General features: G+C 45.6%; 1 protein-coding gene across 1 annotated transcript; it reads left to right on the top strand.

Annotated features, from left to right (window-relative positions):
* Window positions 1–882: 882 nt before the first annotated feature.
* OLIG3 (oligodendrocyte transcription factor 3) lies at window positions 883–1701 on the top strand. Its single transcript, XM_041737344.1, has one exon. The coding sequence runs from the start codon at window positions 883–885 to the stop codon at window positions 1699–1701; it is 819 nt and encodes a 272-aa protein (XP_041593278.1).
* Window positions 1702–18884: the final 17183 nt, after the last annotated feature.

Below are 18884 nucleotides of genomic sequence, written 5' to 3'. Positions count from 1 at the left end.
CGGAGGCAAACCCTTCGCCAGACACGGACATCCCATTGAAACCACATCAGAAGGGCCCAATAAACAAAATGAACACGATGTCGGTGTTTAGGAGAAGACACCTAATACAAACCAGGTCAGACAATGCACATCGGTACGCGGTCCCCCCCCCCCGCCCCCGGCGCGTGGAACCTGCCCTCCAACCGCATCTCTGTCCTTGAAACAGTTCCATAGGACTTCTTTGGCTCACATTTCCCAAAACTTGGGAGTTGCTGTGCAGAAAAGAGAATGTTTCGATTCCTCTCTCCAAATCCTGGGGAATCTCCGACAACTGCCCGGCCCTCTCTCCTTCCGGTGGGTCGATTCCTTAGGTGTGATTTGGTTAGGGAAATTGTGGGGGAGGGGGAGCAAAGTTTAAAAAAAAAAATCAGGAAGGAGCGAGCTGGAGGGGTGAGTGTGTCAATCAGAGGGTTTTGTGCCTTGGGGCTCCTAGCGGTTCTGAGCAGAGGTGTCCCAGGGCGGCCCCACAATGAATATGAATAGGAATCCTTGCTAAATGGGACAGCAAAGCGCACCGCCCTGAATGATGGCACGTCATCCTAACCAGCGCAGGATAGATAGGAGGGTTCCTTTTGTCTCTTTTCTCCGGCGCAGCTCTATAAAAGCCCCTCTTTTTCAGCGTGAGGTTAGTGCAAGCATACACCAACTCGCTGTCCAGGAAACAGCCGAGCCAGAGAGAAGGGAGTGGGGAGGGGGAAAGGCAGTGCTTCAGCTTTTCTTCTCACGTCTTGTCGCTGAGAAGTGGGTCGTTGGGCTGTGCAGATTTTTTTTTTTTAATTCAAGATTTTCTTTAATTTCCCACCTAAAGCCTCCCCACGGTAGGGCCGCATCCCCCGTAATAAAATGAATTCTGATTCGAGCTCTGTCTCCAGCAGAGCTTCATCGCCGGACATGGATGAGATGTATCTGAGGGAACATCACCACCGCCACCACCACCACCAGGAGAGCCGTCTCAACTCGGTCTCCTCCACTCAGGGCGACATGGTGCAGAAGATGCCCGGGGAGAGTCTCTCGCGGGCCGGCGCCAAGGCCACGGGCGAGAGTAGCAAGTACAAAATCAAGAAGCAGCTGTCGGAGCAGGACCTACAGCAATTACGGCTGAAGATCAACGGCCGCGAGCGCAAGCGGATGCACGACCTCAACCTAGCCATGGACGGGCTGCGCGAGGTCATGCCCTACGCGCACGGGCCCTCGGTGCGCAAGCTCTCCAAGATCGCCACTCTCCTGCTGGCCAGAAACTACATCCTCATGCTCACCAGCTCCCTGGAGGAGATGAAGAGGTTGGTTGGCGAGATCTACGGGGGCCACCACTCTGCCTTCCACTGCGGGACCGTGGGCCATTCCGCCGGCCACCCAGCACACGCCGCCAACGCCGTGCACCCGGTGCACCCCATCCTGGGCGGCGCGCTCTCGTCCGGCAACGCCTCGTCGCCGCTGTCCGCCGCCTCGCTGCCCGCCATCGGCACCATTCGACCTCCCCACTCTCTGCTCAAGGCGCCCTCCACGCCGCCGGCCCTGCAGCTGGGCAGCGGCTTCCAGCACTGGGCCGGGCTGCCCTGCCCCTGCACCATCTGCCAGATGCCGCCGCCGCCGCACCTTTCCGCCCTCTCCACCGCCAACATGGCTCGGCTGTCGGCCGAGTCGAAGGACTTGCTCAAGTGAGCAGCGGACCGCCCGGCTGCCGAGGATGAGGGGAGAGAGGCGGGGGGGACCGCGGCGCTGGGCCGGGAGGGAAGGGGGTGGCTGCGCACTCGGCTGGCGGGGAGGGTGAGCGCGGAGTCGCGGCCCCCACTCCGCGTGAGAGATCTCGGACCCCCGTAGACCCCGGGAGGGAAAGGACCAGAACCAAACTGCAATTTCTAGGTGGTGACGAAGGCGGACTCAAACCAGACGTCGTGTGTTTCGCATGCATGCTTCTTTTCCCCATGCCGCGCCAGTATTTCTCACTTACATATGCTCTTGTCAAAACTGCATTTGTTGTATAAAGACGGGATCGGTGTGGTTAAAAACTTGCAAAGGGACTTTAGAGTTGGCTTTCTCTGGCTCTGCGTTCTCACCTGAGAAAAGACAGTATCCCTTTTTTTGCAAAACAAATGTAAATATTTCCTTGAGATGGATGCAATTACGATTGTCACTATCCTCTCCATAGCAGTTTTTCTAGAGACAATGAGAGAAAGGGAAAGGGAGAGGAAGAGAGAGAGAGAGAGAGAGAGAGAGAGAGAGAGAGATTGATCAAGACCCAAGTTTTGAATCGCAACTCCGGTCCAGGGCATGACATCTCTTATGTGGGTTTTCCTTCAGACGCAGTGTAGGTCAAAAGAATGCATGCGTGCTTCTAAATGAATCTTATCTAAACATGTTATGCAGGCCGTGATGCCATTTTCCTTGTAACAAGGATTTATTAGTGAATTCTCCGAAGTATCCATATATCTGTCTGTGGTTGTATGAAATGAAAAAAAGGGGAGGCAGAGTGCAAAGACCCAAACTCACGCACAAGCGCTTCTTCCCCCAGCCCTACCCTCACCCTCACCCCCTCTGAACTCCATTCCCAAACTCCATCCCTAGGCTGTTCTAGGGGCCAGCTATTGACAGAGCTTGGGCTCCCTCTACTAGCTTGCCCCATCCCCCACTTGCTCAGTGATTCTGCATGCGGGGTTGGCTCTCTCTATCATCAGCTTTGAAAAGTTATCGTGGTTTGGGGAGGGGTGCCGTTTTTTATTTTCCTGAACATTTGCTTGAAATATTTTGTTAGGGCCTCAAAGACAATACCTGTCTTTATTTTTTATATATTCTTGATAACTATGATATATTTATTAATAACCAGTGTTTCTGGATGAGATTTCAAATAAAAAAGAAACTTTAAATCCTGGCTTCGCCTTTGCCTAAAATTTTTGAAGATGGGGGTAGTGGGTAAAAAAAAATACGTGGACCCAGTAAGGTGTATCTGGCAGCGGGTGAGAGATTTGGATGGGTGGGCAGATACAAAGAGTTTTCTCTGGTCATTCACAGATAAAAAGGTCAGATACATTGGTGTTAATTATTACAACCAGATGTCTTTCAAATGGGGGCATTGCCCCATTGGTAGTCTTGTGATATTTGAGCTCCTTATTTCTCTGCAGTAATCGGATGCTCATAAACTCAGCAATTAAGTTTTTTTTTTTTTTTTAAGTAATCTGAAAACCCAAAGTGACAGGAAATGAGAGGCAGAGTGGTTGCTGCACGGGCTGTGTTGACAACAGACAGGAATGTAGCAATAAGTTAAATTCTTTTCACTTTAAATTGACCATGTGGCCTTTAAAAAAATAAATAGGTTAAAATCCAGTGTATGTTTTTAAAGTCAACAAAAAGGGGCCCTAGAAAATAATCAAATATCCACTCTCCTGCCTGCCCCAGTGGCAGTGGGACCCACAGAGAAACAGAAGACCACTCTGCTTTGTCAGGTGTGCTCAGGACAGGGACAACCACCTCTTAAAGTCCCAGCATCTCAAAGATTTATAAAAGGAATTCACCCTTCTTTCCTACGTTAGATTGCAAGTCTTATTGGCTGAATACATGGGGGCATCTTCTACATAAATGATGGCTAAGATAGGGGTCGTTTTAACCAATTACTTTTCTCTCTTCATCCCTCACCCCCAATTCTGTAACAGTTCAAAATAGTTTGTATGAGCAAAAGTAATCCAGCAAGAAGGTTTTGTTTATCTGTTTACACAGGACAAGAAATCACCTGCTGGTGAAAAACAAGCCCGTATTTCTTATTAAGGAAAATGGAAATCTGATTGAAATATACCAACCCTTGAATTGGCCTCTGAATTAGATGTAACATCACCATCAGCTGATTGAGGCTTAAACTCTTCAAGAAGAGGAAGCTGGTGGTTTCCATTGCAGAGCATTAGAGCTGTCTCTCCAGGATCCGGCATGGATGGCAGATCTAGGAATTATCTGTCCTTTCCTCCCTGGGGTCCCCATTGCTTGCCCTTTGGAGGGCACCTCAGTGGGTCCTGGTTCTATTAACTCACCCTCCTCCATCTCCGGCCCCCACCCCCTCAAACTCCCCTAGAGCCAGGGAGAAAGACCAAAGTGAGAGTCTACAGTGGAGGGTGCGTATTTCCCCTGGTTTTCGGCAGACAAATGGGGGAATAATCGTCTGTTTCCCAAGGGTGATTCATTTCTCTGAGTGAGGAAAGAGCTGTTGAGGATTTATTTGAAACCAACACAAGGCAGCCCTCCAGCCTTTCCTGGTGAGTTTATTATTTAAAAAGGGGAGGGGAGGGAGAAGTTTCATCAATCAGGAAAACGACTTTCCCCTGAGTTACCTGCTACTTTGGATCCTGTTTCCAAAGGCCTGGTCTTGAGGAAAGACTGGAGCCCCGACCCCTGGCTTCGCCTCTCTCTAGAGCTGAAGCTTAATTAAGTTGGGCTCTGGAAAGGAGTAAAACCACACTCCTTACACCAGGGGAGTGGTGAATTTTGAGGCTGTGCTGCTGTGATGAGTCCCTTTAGATGCATCCAGTGATCAAATCAAAGAGCTGTAAGGTCCATTTTCCTGGGAAACTGCACTAAAAGAAACCTCTAGGCGAGGAGATTCTATACTTAATTATCCAACTGAAGCAGAAAAAAGACCTTGCTTCCAGGATTGGGGAGTTCCCTTAGCCAGGCTGAGCTCTTCTCTGGGTTACAAAAAATCCCTTGGGCTTAGAGACTGGAAGAAAGGCTTCCTTTAATAACAGGACAGGAACTCAAGGGGGTGAAAAATCATTTGGAAGCCAGGTTATGTGGTTTCTTGATCTATTGGGAGGAAACATTAGCCACTGGCCTTCAGGGACGGGTTTTGTCCCAGTTGGGGCTGGTCCGCTTGGGGATGTGACTTTGCGAGCTACCCTTACTTGCAATTCCCCTTAAGTTGTCGAGTTACTGACGCCCGTTAACAAAAGGGTCTGACCTCGAAGGAGAGAATGGTTCTTGGCCGAACTTTTTTCCCTTGTAAATCTGCCACTTTCTCGCAAGTTCTCAAGTTTAAGGCAGTTTTTAATTCAATCTATACACGCGACGAGATTTCTTCATTCCAGAAAAAAACAAAAAAAAACAAAAAACCACGTTGCTTTACATTTAAGAGAAGAGGGAAATCCTCGTGGGCGGAGATGCCCTGAGAAGGCTGCCCTAGACGCCTCGAGGCGCCTCGGCAGGTGCCCGGAGTTTAAGGGCGGGAGAAAGTGCACGTTAGGAGGGGAGGAGGCGGCTTTGGCTGCGCGCTGGAGGTGCGTGCCAGGGACCTCGCGTCCCCGCGCCGGGTTCCGGGACCTTGACTCTCTCTCCAGAGGAACAGGAGAGGCGGCCGAGGGGGCCGGCGCCCACGGTGTCCAAGGTTTCCTGACTCCTACGGGAGGAGGACTTGGGTCTCGTCACACTTGTTCTTTTTTCCCAAGCGCCTGAACCAGCGAAGTTTCGCAATCTCCACGGATGCCTTTACCGGACATTGCAAAAACCCGGATTCTCTGAGCATCTCCCTCAGCCGACACGATTTGACTGCCCTTTCCAGGTCCGGTCGGGGCTCCTGGGGGCCCCAGTCTCCTCCTCCCGGCGCCCGTCGGAAGGGCGGGCTCCCAAGCCTCGGCACCCGGCGGGTCGGCTCCGCGCCCTCCCCGCCCTCCCCGCCCTCCCCGTCCTCCCCGCCGCTCGCTCCCGCCCCTCTGCCGCCCCCGGCGCTGGGGACAGGCCTGCGGGCTGGGCACGGCGACGTGGGGGTGACCCCGAGGGCGCCCCGCCGCGGCTCGGCCTAACCCGCCCCCTCGGGGGCTCCTGCGGGACCCAAAGGGCTGCAGGAGTTAGACCCTGGCTCGCGGCGTCCCAGTCCCGCCACCTGCCCCCCGGGAGCCTCCTGGTTCCGAGCCCCGAGGCCGCCCGACGCCCGCGGCTCCGGCCGGAGCGAGAAGGAGGAGTAGGGGGGGGCGGGGGGTGTCGGGGCCCGGAGCGCACCGAGGCCGCTCGGGATGTGGGCGGCTCCGGGGTCGCTGGGCCCCGCACGGCCTGGGCCCTCGGGCCAGAAGAGGTGGCGCTGGAAGTGTCCTCGGAGAGACCAGGGCCAAAGGGGGGGACCCTGCTGAACCGGGTTGCGCCCCGTCTTCCGCCTGCCTCTCTCCCCCGCGCAGTCTCTGAGCCGCTCACGTACCCATCTCCCTTACAAGTGGCCGGGAGGAGCCCAAACCCGAAGGCTCGGGTCTGCGGGACCGCTTTTCAGTTGGGTGTCGGTCTTCAGTGAAGTCTTTCCTGGGGCGCGGAGGTCGCGGGGCGGGGGGAGGCGGGAGAGGGTGGGCTCAGGGGACGCGGCGGCCGAGCGAGCGGGAGCTCCGGGCGCGGCGCGGGCTGTGCCGACCCCCCGCCCGGGGCGCGCCCCTCCGCGCTCCAGCACCTGGCGGCGGGGACCCGGAGTCCCGCCCGCGCTTTGTCGCGGTTCTGGGGCCTAACGCGGAGGGGTCGGCGCCGAGACTCCAGCTCCGCGCGAGCCGGGGCTCCCCAGGCTGGAGCTGCGTCCCCAGGGAAGGGACGGTCCCCGCGCCCCGACCTCCCCGCAGGCCCAGAGAGGCGGGGGAGCAGGTAACGTAAGAAAGATAAACCGGGGGACGGACGTCACCGAGCTAGGCCCAACCAGACGGCGCCGACCCTCGCAAGAGTCCCCAAATACCGAAGCATTTATGGAAATCGGGAGGGAGAAAAACCTACTAACAACAACTCCAGACTGGGGCGGAGCGCTGCAGGTGCGCTTTTTCCTCTCTGTTCCCTCCGCCCCCGAGCCCAGCCCTGCGCTGATCATTTTGTGAAGTTGGAGACACGGTCGGGGTCTGCCCGCGTGGCCCCGGCTGCTGCGCCGCCACCTGCACCTTCCCTCGCGGGCACCTCGCCGAGCCGCGGCCGCCTCGCTCTACGCCGCAGACCCGGGCCAGGACCCCGGCACAGAGCCCCTGCTTCCGATCCAAGCTCCGTCCCAGGCCCCGGCCCCCGCACCAAAGTGAACTCCGTCCCCGCTACCAGCGCTCGGGAAAGAAAGTTCCACAGGGGAGCGGGCGCAGGGGAGCTGGGGTTTGAGGGCTGAAGCCCCGGGGATGGGGGGAACGCAGACCCTTTGCGCTCAAAGCTCAGGCCTGGGCGTTGCTGAGGCGTCCTAGGCTTCTGGTGGATGCAGAATGGTTGGGTTACTCGCTCCCCAGGACGGCAGGGAGGGGACAGGGCCTAGGGCTCTGTGAGGTCACTTGGAGTTGCTGTTCTTCCCAGAGTCTTGGGGCTCTGTCCGGCCCTAACTTAGTCCGGGACCAGCTTTCCGACAACGACTGGGAGAGTGCAGGAGCAGGGGTCTGATCTGATCTGGGGAGCCACAATTTACGTGGTGCCAGATTTAGCATCTCAAGCATTCTTCATCCCCCTTGGGCCTGGAAAACTCTAGAAGCCAGGTTGAGAGAGGAGCCCCTCTCCACATACTGCAGAGCCTTGGTGCAGGGAAACCATTCCTGCCACAGGCTGACTCCTTAACTGCGAGCCAGGAAACAGAGATTGTAGCAAGCACATTTGGTGGAGACTGTCTTCTCCTCCTGGCTATTCAGCTGCCCCTCCACCCCCACCCCACTTGGCTGCTTCTGGAAAGGACCAGGAGATTCAGCTCATCCTTTGAATCCAAGTGTAAACATATGGCATTTTCGCGCACCCCAGCACCCTCTCGTTATTTTCTTTGGAGTTTTCTCCCCTTCTGCACTGAACACTCACTCTCTGGGTGCTTTCCCTGTGCCATGCACTGTCAGGGACAGCCAGCCGAGGAAAATGTCGAGAACACGACAGCAAGAGAAGTATCACATTCAAATGCATAAGCAATGGCCCCACTTCAAGGCCCTCAGAGCCTAGGGGGAATCACAGGTTCCCAGAAATACGGTGGTAAAAACTCCCCTGGCCACACAAAACACAAGTGCTGCAAACGTCCTCCTAGAGGCTTTTTCAGATGCTAGAATACTCGCTGCCCCTGCCGGGTACCAGATAGGACAGGAGCAGATGCCTTTGATTAATATGGAAATAAAAAGAAGCAATGGTGGCAGTACTTATTTTCATCGCGGTTGTTTAGAGATTTATTGACACTGAGATAAACTTCAGTCTGGGGCATCTCCATAATTCATGTCTCCATTAGTTATTACCAAATGAGCAAATCGTTTTGCTTTTAACTGTTTTTTAAAAGAAAAAGTAAAAGCGGAGGGTGTGTGGGGTGTGCAAGGTTGGGAGAAATCTTTTTTTAATGGGATTAGAGTCATTATCTTCCTGTCTCCGTGGGTCCCTGAACCACAGAAGCTTGCCTCTCGACTCCGGAGTTCACCAGGCTGTGTTCTAAACATAAAACAATCCTGTAATTTCCTTCAAGAACAAAAGTTTTCAAAGAAATGACCTGCACAGTGTCCCCCTCAATAAAGCAGAATTGACTTAATGGTCTGTTAATTACTCCATCCCTGCAGGGGGAGGGAAGCTTCCCAAAGGATTGCTACAAACCCTCTGTTGATTGAAGCTGTGCTCTGTCCCCAAATGTACAGCTGGGGCTGAGCCATTGAAAACCCAGACAAAACAAAATCCCTGATAAATAATCCTACCTAGAACACAAAGATTCAGCGTACAATTGTTGAATCTTTGCTGGAGTCTCAGAGAAGACCAGAGGGAGCGCTTTGGGGTTTCCGGTAATCTTTAAAGCTTGAGGCCAGGGGTTCCTGGACAAAAGTTAAAAAAAAGAGCTTGTATGATTTTTCTGTCCCTTATCTTCCTGTGTCTCACTAGTTACTCTTTTTTAAGACTCTGACTGTACTTCTTTTGTCTAATCTGTTGTGTTTTTTGTTTTTTTTTTTGCGCTAATTACAGTTTGTTTCATCATGCAATACATTTTGGTTTGGTCATCTTTTCTGGTTGCTCCTCTGTTAATCATTTAAACCTAAGAAGACAAATTTGAGTATCATAGTAAATAACAAAGTAGAGAATCAAAATATATAGGAGATAGATTTGGGTTGTTATACTCCATGATTTTTTAAAAGATTTTATTTATTTGACAGAGAGAGAGAGTGCACTGGGAGTAGCAGGCAGAGGGAGAGAGAGAAGCAGGCTCTCCCTCCCTGCCTGTTGAGCAGGGAGCCCAATGAGGGGCTCCGGACTCCATCCCAGGACTCAGGGATGGTGACCTGAGCCAAAGGCAGAAGCTTAACTGACTGAGCCGCCTAGGTGCCCCTCTCCACGACTTTTCACATCTGTAAGGTGAATATCTTAATCATGCAAGTACATATGTTTCTAAAACAAAAAAGTTTAAAAACTCTACTTGAGCCCAAGCAAAACTGAATAATCATCCAGTTAATTTGGCAGCAGAGATAGTTAAGGCAAAAATTTTATTTTTTAACATGCCTCTTTAAGGAAGTAAATACATGTAAACATTTGCTACACTAATTGAGAAAGTACTGGTTTCAATTTGATGTACATTTGACCTTTATGGGTCCATTTAAATAAAACACTGCAGAAAAATGAAATGCGGCAACTCTAGAGATGGCTTGTGAAAGTGATCAAAATATGAATATGACCTGTTTTGAAATTTAGCTTTGTCTGAACTAAGCGATAATAGAGTTTGTGAAGCCAAAAGTACCATCACGTCTCATGGAAGTGACCCTTAAGGATCATTTATCAATGGAAGCCAAACTGCCTTCCCTGACACAGTTGACTGGAAGCTGTGTGGTACGTGAGCTATTCTATGTAACACGTGGGCATGGGGAAGTTTAGCTCAAAGGTGATTGGCATTCAGTGTGTGTCCATAATTGTACTTCATAGAGAATCATGGCAAACACACACTTTTCTGTCATCGGGAAAGTATAAAAATCTAGTGATTCAAGAAAAGATGAATCATTTCAGTTCAGCTTACTGCAGTCAATGTGGAACTTTTGGTTTTCTGTCTGGTTAGCTGTTCATCCCAGTTATATGAGAAATGGGATCCAGGTACAGGGTGAAACCAGTGATCTCTGTAGCCCAAATAGGGTTTTTCCTTTCAATAAAACCCTTACAAAAGGCCATGTTTGCCTGTCTCCTCATCGATGTTTTCAGGATCCTGGTTTCCCCCAGTACTGTATAAGTAACAGAGAAGCCTGAAAACCAGAAGCCATTGCTCTTGCTAAACAGCCTTGAGGAATACTAGAAGTGGAGGAGGCAATCAATTTGTTTCTAAATGTTACTAGAATTATATTATGAATAAATTAGACTTCAAGATTGAATAAAGGACAGTTTTAGATATTATACTGACTGACCACGTAATGTAGAGTTGGGTTAATTTCTCTTTTTCTCCTTTGCAGAGATTAATGCACTCCAAGATGAATGCTCCTTCCCAAAGGATATTTTGATTTGCAATTTTTTTTTTTTTAACCCTTAGGCCCTTGATTTTCCAGCATTTCCTTAACCTGTGGATTACTGTTTTCAAAACTCTTAACTGAGATATTTGCTCTCTTCAGGACACAGAGTACATACATGGTTTATGACAAGTAATTTTCATCATTATTGGTTTGGACAAGTTTTTAAATACAAAATGTGAAGAACATGCATTGTATTTTTCAAAGTAAATGTTAGGTCTAAATACAAAGAATTTACAAAAGAATTGTAATTTGAAGGAAATCACTAACAGTAAAAACTTTTTGGAACTTGTTTAATTTTTGGGGGGGGGAAACAACAATTTTATTTAAAACTTCAGTCAAAGGCTAACTTGTCTTAGAGCTGGCTCTTACTCATTGAACTGAAGAGTCGCCAGAGAGGAGGGAGGTAGAGATGGATAGGAGAGTGCTTTGCTCTAGTTTTGTTCCCCTGAGCTCTCCGTGTATAAACCCTAAACCTCATCTAACTTGACAGTGAGGGGTGAGATGCTTTTCTTATAGTTATCTACTTGACCACTCTTTTATTTTTCTATAATTAACTTCCTTTGAAATTGTATGTGAAGGTTACTTATCTAAAATATATACCATCACGTATAAAAGAATGTTCTAGAGTTTGTTGAAACTAGAATTGGTTCAATGAAGCATTTGATGTTTCTCTACACTTTAAACTTGAAAGAAAAAAGTGGAAGTGAGAGATGGAATGTAGAGTCAGCCAAGCAGGGATGAAATGGATTCATTCAATGGGGCAGGTAAGGCAGGAAGCATGGTGGCCACCTTTAAAAAACATAAGACATTTCCGCTGCTAACACAGTATCAAGAGTGACTTCTATTATTCTGACCCTTTAATACATAGGCTTTAGGTCATTAAGACACTACTCTAGAAAAAGGAACATTTTTGCTTTTTTTCCAAGAGATGAAAGATTTGTGTGTGACTTTCTCTTCCTCCTCTGTCTTCCTCTTCAATCAATTTCCTCATTTCTTCCTCATCGCCTCTCTCTTGTTTCTCAATGATCTCATTATCTTTCTACTTTATTCTCCACTCCAACTCATCACTCCACTCTTTGTCTGCTTCCACTTGTCCTTCATTGCTTTAGGGGAGCATGGGGTTTGCGTTCCCCTAGCCTCCTCATTGTCCTGCTTCTCCGGCAAGTTACGGCTTCCAGGAAGCACCCATGCTCCAATAATATTCTTACTCATAGCCTGTATTATGTTACAGAAAAATGAGGCACAGGGAAAGTTGTTCCGGCACCAAAGGTTTTGCAAAACGTGTTAACTTTCAAACGCAGCATTATCTTGAGCATGCTTCTCTAGGTGACAGGGGTATTGTGGTTGATGCTCTGTATGTTTTAGTGGTTTGTGTCAACTTGAAGGAAATATTTATATTAGCAATTAGAGCAAACACAAAGTTCTTAATATGTGCCAGTCACGTTTATAAATAATCAACATATTAACTCATTTAATCCTCACTGCAAGCCTCTGACGGTGCTATTATTACTCTTCCCACATTTTCAGATGCAGAAACTGAGGCACAGAAAGTAACCCTCCTAGGGTCACACAGTTGGTATGATCTGTAGCATTGTAGCATTAGATCTAGACCAATGGTGTCCCCTGGGCAGGAGCATTGGATCCCAGGGCCAGCAACCTCACCATCATCTGGGAACTTGTTAGAGACACAAATTCTGAGATTCTCCCTTACTTGCAACCTGATAAAATAAACTATCACAGTTTCCCGGAGGCTGGAGGAAGACAAAAGATGCTTGGGTCAGAAACAAGGGATCTTATTTCTTAGTGTATAGCAAGTGTCACGAACATCATGTTTACATTGGTTCCCCAGTCCCTAGTTCCCATGATGACAGAGGCAGATGCTGCAGATGCAGTGGATTGTGTTACATCTGAGGAACCTTGAGCTTAGAAACCCCTGATCTTTTATAATGGGTTTCTAGTAAACCTGCCCAGCTTTTATCCTGGAGTGTGTTATGACATGTATAATTCTGGCCAGCAAACAAACCTACCCTCTGCTCTGGAGAGAGATACTATCTCCATCTTCCAAGGATGTTCTCTATATAAACACTCTTGAATAGACGGTCTAGAACAAAGTTTGTCAGCGTGTTGGATCACAAGATGTGCAGAAGTGCAAAAGACTTCTGGAGATTGTCAACCAATAGAGGGCTGTGATGAGTACATTCTTCAGGAATTGGCACGCTATCATCATTGTTTGAGACAAGGGCATTATCTATTCCTCTCCCTATATAGATATGATTATATCTTTAATGTGTTGGAAATGTAGGGATCCTTGTAAATAAGCAGCATTTGATATGTGTAACTATTTTTAATTACATCTGGATTGTATTATAGCCCTTCTCCCGTTTCTTCTCTTCTCACTCAGCTTTATGTTTTAAGATCTATCCATCTTGCTCTCCATTTTTAAAATTGAGATATATTTGATACACAGCATCGTGTGTTAGTTTAAGGTATACAGCGGATTGATTTGCTACAGTTATATGGCAATACAATTGCCATTGTAGCATTAACTAACACCTCTATCACCTCATATAATTATAATTTCTTCTAATGTTGAGAACAATTAAGATCTCTCACTTAGCAAATCTAATGTTTATAATACAGCTTTCTTGTCTATAATCATTGTACTATGTATTAGATGTCTAGGACTTATTTATTTAACTAAGAGTTGCAAGTATGTAGTGTTTCTTACTTTTGGCTTCTGCTGAGTACTCCATACTGTGTCCATGGCATATATCACATATACTGCTATATATATATATATATATACACACACACACACATACATATATAAAAAACATATATATAATATGTATATATAATATATACATATATATTATACAAATATACAAATATATATACATATACAAATATGTACATATACATATATATATAAAACATATATATAATATGTATATATAATATATATATCTCCTCTTGCATCTGTTCAAGAATTCATATATATATATATATATATTCCCAAGATATGTAACTAATATCATTTGCTCACTTTTCTATCAAGAAAAGTGTCTTTTTGGTTTTAAAAAATTCTTGTATAATTTAGATATTGAAAGTTTTAGATATAATGATTATATTCTTCCAGACTAATACCTTAATTTTGTGTTTTGGTTTTTTTCTGTATATGGTATCCCAATTTTCTCAGTACTATATACTACACATCTGCTCTTCCTCTATTGATTTCTAGTGGTATCCTTCTCCTATATCAAGTTTCTATATATTTATGGGTCTGTTTCTGAACCCTTTATTCTATGCCATCAGTATATTAGTCTATTTCTATGCTATTACCAATGTATCATTATTACTATGACTTAGTATTATCTTTCTTTTTTTTAGTATTATCTTTCTTAAGAGATTTTATTTCATTTTTTAAAGATTTAATTAATTAATTTAGAGCATGAGGTGGGGAGGACAGAGGGAGAGAGAGAGAGAGTCTCAAACAGATTGCAATCTCACAATCCTGAGATTATGACCTGAGCCAAAATCAACAGTCAAATGCTCAACCAGCTGAGCCACCCAGGTGCCCTTTTAAGATTTTATTTTTAAGTAATCTACACCCAACATGAGGCTCAAACTCATAACCCCAAGATCAAGAGTCACATGCTCTACTGAGTGAGCCAGCCAGCCACCCCATGTGTCTTAATATATAGTAAAGTAAATCCAGGTAGGATAAATTTTTAACAGGATGGTCTTATTTGATTCCAAACTAAATATAGTCTAAGTTGACTAGAATAATGATATCTTTAAAAAAATCAGTGCAAATATTATTACAAAATTTTTATCACCTGTTTGTTTAGGTGGTGGAGTAAGGATAAGAGAAAAGATACATGTATAAGCAGGCCACTTGGAATTATTATAATAATCTTATTTTTTCACTCTCTTTTCTCAACCTCAAAGTTAATAATCATAGGCAGGAATTCTCAAGCTTCTGGTCCCCTCTTGAGAAAGTTTAGTGTCATATTAGTCTGGGCTTATAAGCAAGATTCTCCTTAATTATAAAGCTATAGAAGTAATGCTCATTATTATATTCTACGTTTTATAATTCTACATTATTACACACTGACTATACAGTGTGCTCATCCTGAAAGAACATTTTATAGATGGATTCAAAGTGAAATAGAAATGTTTCAAACCACATTGCCTAGAACACTTGTTTCCGCTTTAGTGCCTCATTACCTAGCCTTCCTATCCAATCTTCACTTCCCAGATTATTCTTGCTTCCCTGTGGAAACTGGACCAGTGGTAGTTCCCCCTCCCATGTGTTCCTAGAACCCAGTGCATTTCCCTTCCCAATACTCACCACCTGGAGCCATTTGCTTAGCTCTCTCTCTCCCACTGGGATGTGAACCCGTAAGGCAGGACCCAGTGTCTGGAGCACATACGTACATAAAAAACATTTTGCAAATCAATTGAATGAGAAATGTTATAGAGGCAATCCAGGCTTTCTATGGGCAGTTATACATGATGACCTTTAGTTTCCCTTCCTACTATGAGATGTCATGACCATATGATACCACAAAGTCTGAATTCGATTTTTAAGTCTAGATACATTTATTTCTGTTTTAAAAATGTAGCTACATTGGAATAGGGGCTCTTACCACATATGCTTCCAGGTACTTTTAAGGGTTGGAAAAAAACCAACAACTTTATAACTTAATCAGAAAAAATTAAGAGGAAAGAGTCTCCTTATTAACCCCAACTGCTCCATTTTCTGTGTGTTTTGTTAATAGCAGTTGCCTTTAAATGAATAACGTGCATTGCTATTCTATTCATTCTTTCAATAATCTGACAGGTTAGTATTAGTAGCTCCTTTTTACAGAGGAGGAAAGCAAGGGTTAGGGTAAGTAACCTGGAAAGGGGCCCATATAATACGTAGTACAACTGCATTTTGAACGCTTGTGCTGTCTTACTTCAAAATCGGTGCTCCTAAAAGCTGTCCTACATCTTCATGAATATTCTTTTAATTTGTTTCCCTGGCTTCTCCCTCTCCTTCTTGGTAGCCGTGTTGATGGTAACTTACATAAGATTTTTCCTGTCTATTCTTTCCAGTGGTTTCCGTCGCCTCCATAATGAGGTCTTGTTTCTGGAGAATCATTAGTTGTCCTGGCCATTTTTTCCCCCTTCGTCATTCTCTCATTCAGTAAACATTGCCCTGCTCTGGGTACCATGCTCGGTTCAATAGGGGATAAGGAAGATGGGTAGCTAAAACACAGAAAGCTTACAGACCAGTGGGGAAAAAATCAAGCAAATGGCAAAACAGTGTGCTAAACACTATGATAGAGGATGCAACAGCAATCCGCATGGGCATTTCACCTTGTCTGTGGGTATGTCGAGCAGAACTGTTAGTCAAATGTAGAGGTGAGGCAACAGGCAACAGCAGAAAAACATCCAGATGCAGAGGAGGGGATTTGAGAGAAGTTTTGATGTAGTTGGAGTACAGAATTCCTCTTTGTGAGTGGGGTTACAGCAGATACGGTGCTGCATAGGAAAGTGGAGCCAGTCACCAAGAAGCACTTCAATCCATTCCCTCATCTTTTTCCACTTATATTAACTACGTTTCTACTACAATACTAAATAGGTTGCACACACAACATTTGCTATGGGCCACGCGTTCACCTACATGTTTCACAGCTATTAACTCATTTAAGCATTGTAGTAACCTGAGGTAAATAGTAAAATGCTACTATTATTCTGGGTCCAAGGGCAAGAAAACTAAGGCCCAGAGAGATTCTGTAACTTTCCCAAAGACACATAACTATCATGTGGCAAGGGTGTAATTCAAACTTGGGCAACCCCTCCCCAGTGTCTATGCTCTTAACCACTATAGTAAATTCTTTCTTGAAATAAAGTGGTGAACAAGATAGTTAAGGCTCCCTAATTTCATTCTATGGAGGAGACAGCAAATAAGCAGGCAAGCAACAAATAAATTAATATGATAGAAACAAGAGATATGAAGGAATCCAAATAGCAGAATATCATGACTTGGTTAATTAAATTTAGCTAAGGAAGTTAGGGAAAATTTCACTGAAGAATGACAGATGAGCCATAACCTGAAAGTCAGACTGAAGCTAGAGAAATCCAGATGGTGGGAACCAGGAAATATGAATTAGATGGTGGAGATGTATAAGGATTATTTTGATGTGTCAAATTGACTAGGCTACAGTGTCCAAACACTAGTTGTTTGGCCAAACACTAGTCTAGATGTGGCTGTGAAGCTATGTTGTAGATGTGATTAACATTTAAACCATCTGACTTTATGTAAAGATTACCTTCTGTAGTGGGTGGGCCCCATCCAATCATTCGAAGGACTTACAATCAAAACCTGCAGTTTCTCATAGAAACCTTGCCTGTGTTTCCAGCCTGCTGGTCTGCCCTACGAATTCCAAACTTAGGAGCCTCCACAGTTCACATGAGCCAATTCTTTCAGACAATTGTCTGTCTGTATCTATGTGAAGAGACCAACTGATACCTGATGATCACTAAAGAAAGACTCAACCTTTGCCCTCAAAAGGCTTCATTGCAGAGGGGAAGAGAGACATGAAACCATGGATTACATAATTAAGAATTTAATTATAAGAGTAGAGGCTGCCTCTTTTTTCTTCTTTAGATCTCCTTGAGCCTAAGATGAGAGCCCTAAGTAACTCACTGTCCAAGGATGTGACATTTGAAGTCAGGAGAACAAGATTCTGGTGCTAGTTCTACTCCAGCAGAGCTGTGTGACCTGAGTTCACTCACTTAACTCTTCTGAGCTTGTTTTATTCTCTGTGAAATGAGAACATTGGAATAAATGTTCTTAAGGCTCTTACTTTTTCTAATAATCTGTGATTCTTTGAGAGCAAGTGGAAGGCAGATAAAGATGAATGGATAGTTACTGATCCACTGATGAGAGGAGCAAACTTCAGAAATCTAGAATCCTAGACCATCTAGGTGGTTGTCACTAGTCAGGGAACATGTGAGTGATTGCTAGGATCCACAAACACCCATCCCGACTTTCAGCTGCTGGTATGGGTAGCTGGGTTCTGAGGGTGATGTACAGAGAGTATCCAGGTCAATGAGTTTTCCACAGCCAGAACTTTGGCCAGGTCTCCATCAGGTCTCCCAACCATGTGCAAGCTCCTTTGGTAGAAGGCTCAGATTTTAAGCAGGTTTGCTCGATGCCTCCCTTGCAACTTCCTGTATTAGTTTCCCATGGCTGCTGTAACAAAGTATCACCAACTGGGTGGCTTAAAACAATAGAAATTTATTCTCTCATGCTCTTAGATAAAAAGTCTGAAACCAAGGTGTTGACAGGGCCACATTTCCTCCAATAGTGCTAGGGGAGAATCCTTCCTCATCTCTTTAAGCTTCCAGTGGCCCCAGGTGTTCCTTGGGTCGTGGCTGCGTATCACCAATCTCTTCTTCTGTATTTACACAGCTTTTCCTCTGTATCTTTGTGTTTCTGGATCCAAATTTCCCTCTTCTTATAAGGACATCCAGCATTGGATTTGGGAGCCCACCCTATTCCAGTATGACCTCCATCGTAACTTGATTGCATTTACAAAGATCCTATTTCCAAATATTCACGGGTTTTGGGGGGACATGAATCTTGGAGAGGGCATTATTCCAGCCAGTATACCCACCCTGCCATCATTTAGCCTCCCAAGTAGGCCCAGTCTTGCCCCATCAACCTTAAAATTCAGGAAGGAAGATCAGGAGAATAAGTGAGGAGGTCATGGCTGCTTGAGAGCTCATAATGCTGCCTTGTTCTACAGCAGAAACCCTTTAAGAGGTCTGTGGACTGATAATATATGCCCTGTTAGATCCAAATAAAAGCTCATGTGCATACACATGTTTGTAGGTATGTATGTAATTTTGGTGGGATGTGTTATGCAAGGGGGGAGGAGTAGAACTGAAGTAAGGTATGGAGAGGGCTACGGACGGGAGGAAGAAACTTTGATACTCCCTAGAGATGAGCACATGTGAGCGACCATTCTGGTCTGCTCTTGGAAGAGGAAAGGATTAGGAAAACAGGTTGCTATTGAATACCTGACTGACTTAAGTTCTACCCTAAGTCCAATTCTTACAAAAAGAGCAAAGCAGCCCATGCAGAGCGTTTTTGTACCTTTAGGTTTACAGAAGTTCAAATGCAATATTTAAGTCAGAACAATTTTTTGTTTCTCCTTTAAAATGAACATTGGAAGGAGAAGAATTAAGATCATTTTTTTCCTTTTATAAGATAAAAATATCCCTTTTCTCCATACTTGTTTACCGAGTCTTTCTCCAGTGTCTCATTATTATAAATAAGTTTGAATAACCAGTTTGGTGTATACTGCTCTCTTTGTACCTAGGGTTATCATCTTACATACGTGCTTAAAATTGCATTTCTTGGGAGCTAGTCAATCATCAATTTTGGTG

Source organism: Vulpes lagopus, chromosome 2 (assembly GCF_018345385.1).
Source record: "Vulpes lagopus strain Blue_001 chromosome 2, ASM1834538v1, whole genome shotgun sequence".
In the NCBI taxonomy this organism is placed as follows: domain Eukaryota; kingdom Metazoa; phylum Chordata; class Mammalia; order Carnivora; family Canidae; genus Vulpes; species Vulpes lagopus.
This window is presented reverse-complemented; position numbering and strand designations above follow the sequence as displayed.

What these genes read in the sequence shown, in the direction of transcription:
- OLIG3 (XM_041737344.1), top strand. Translation starts at nt 883, where the DNA reads ATGAATTCTGATTCGAGCTCTGTCTCCAGCAGAGCTTCATCGCCGGAC.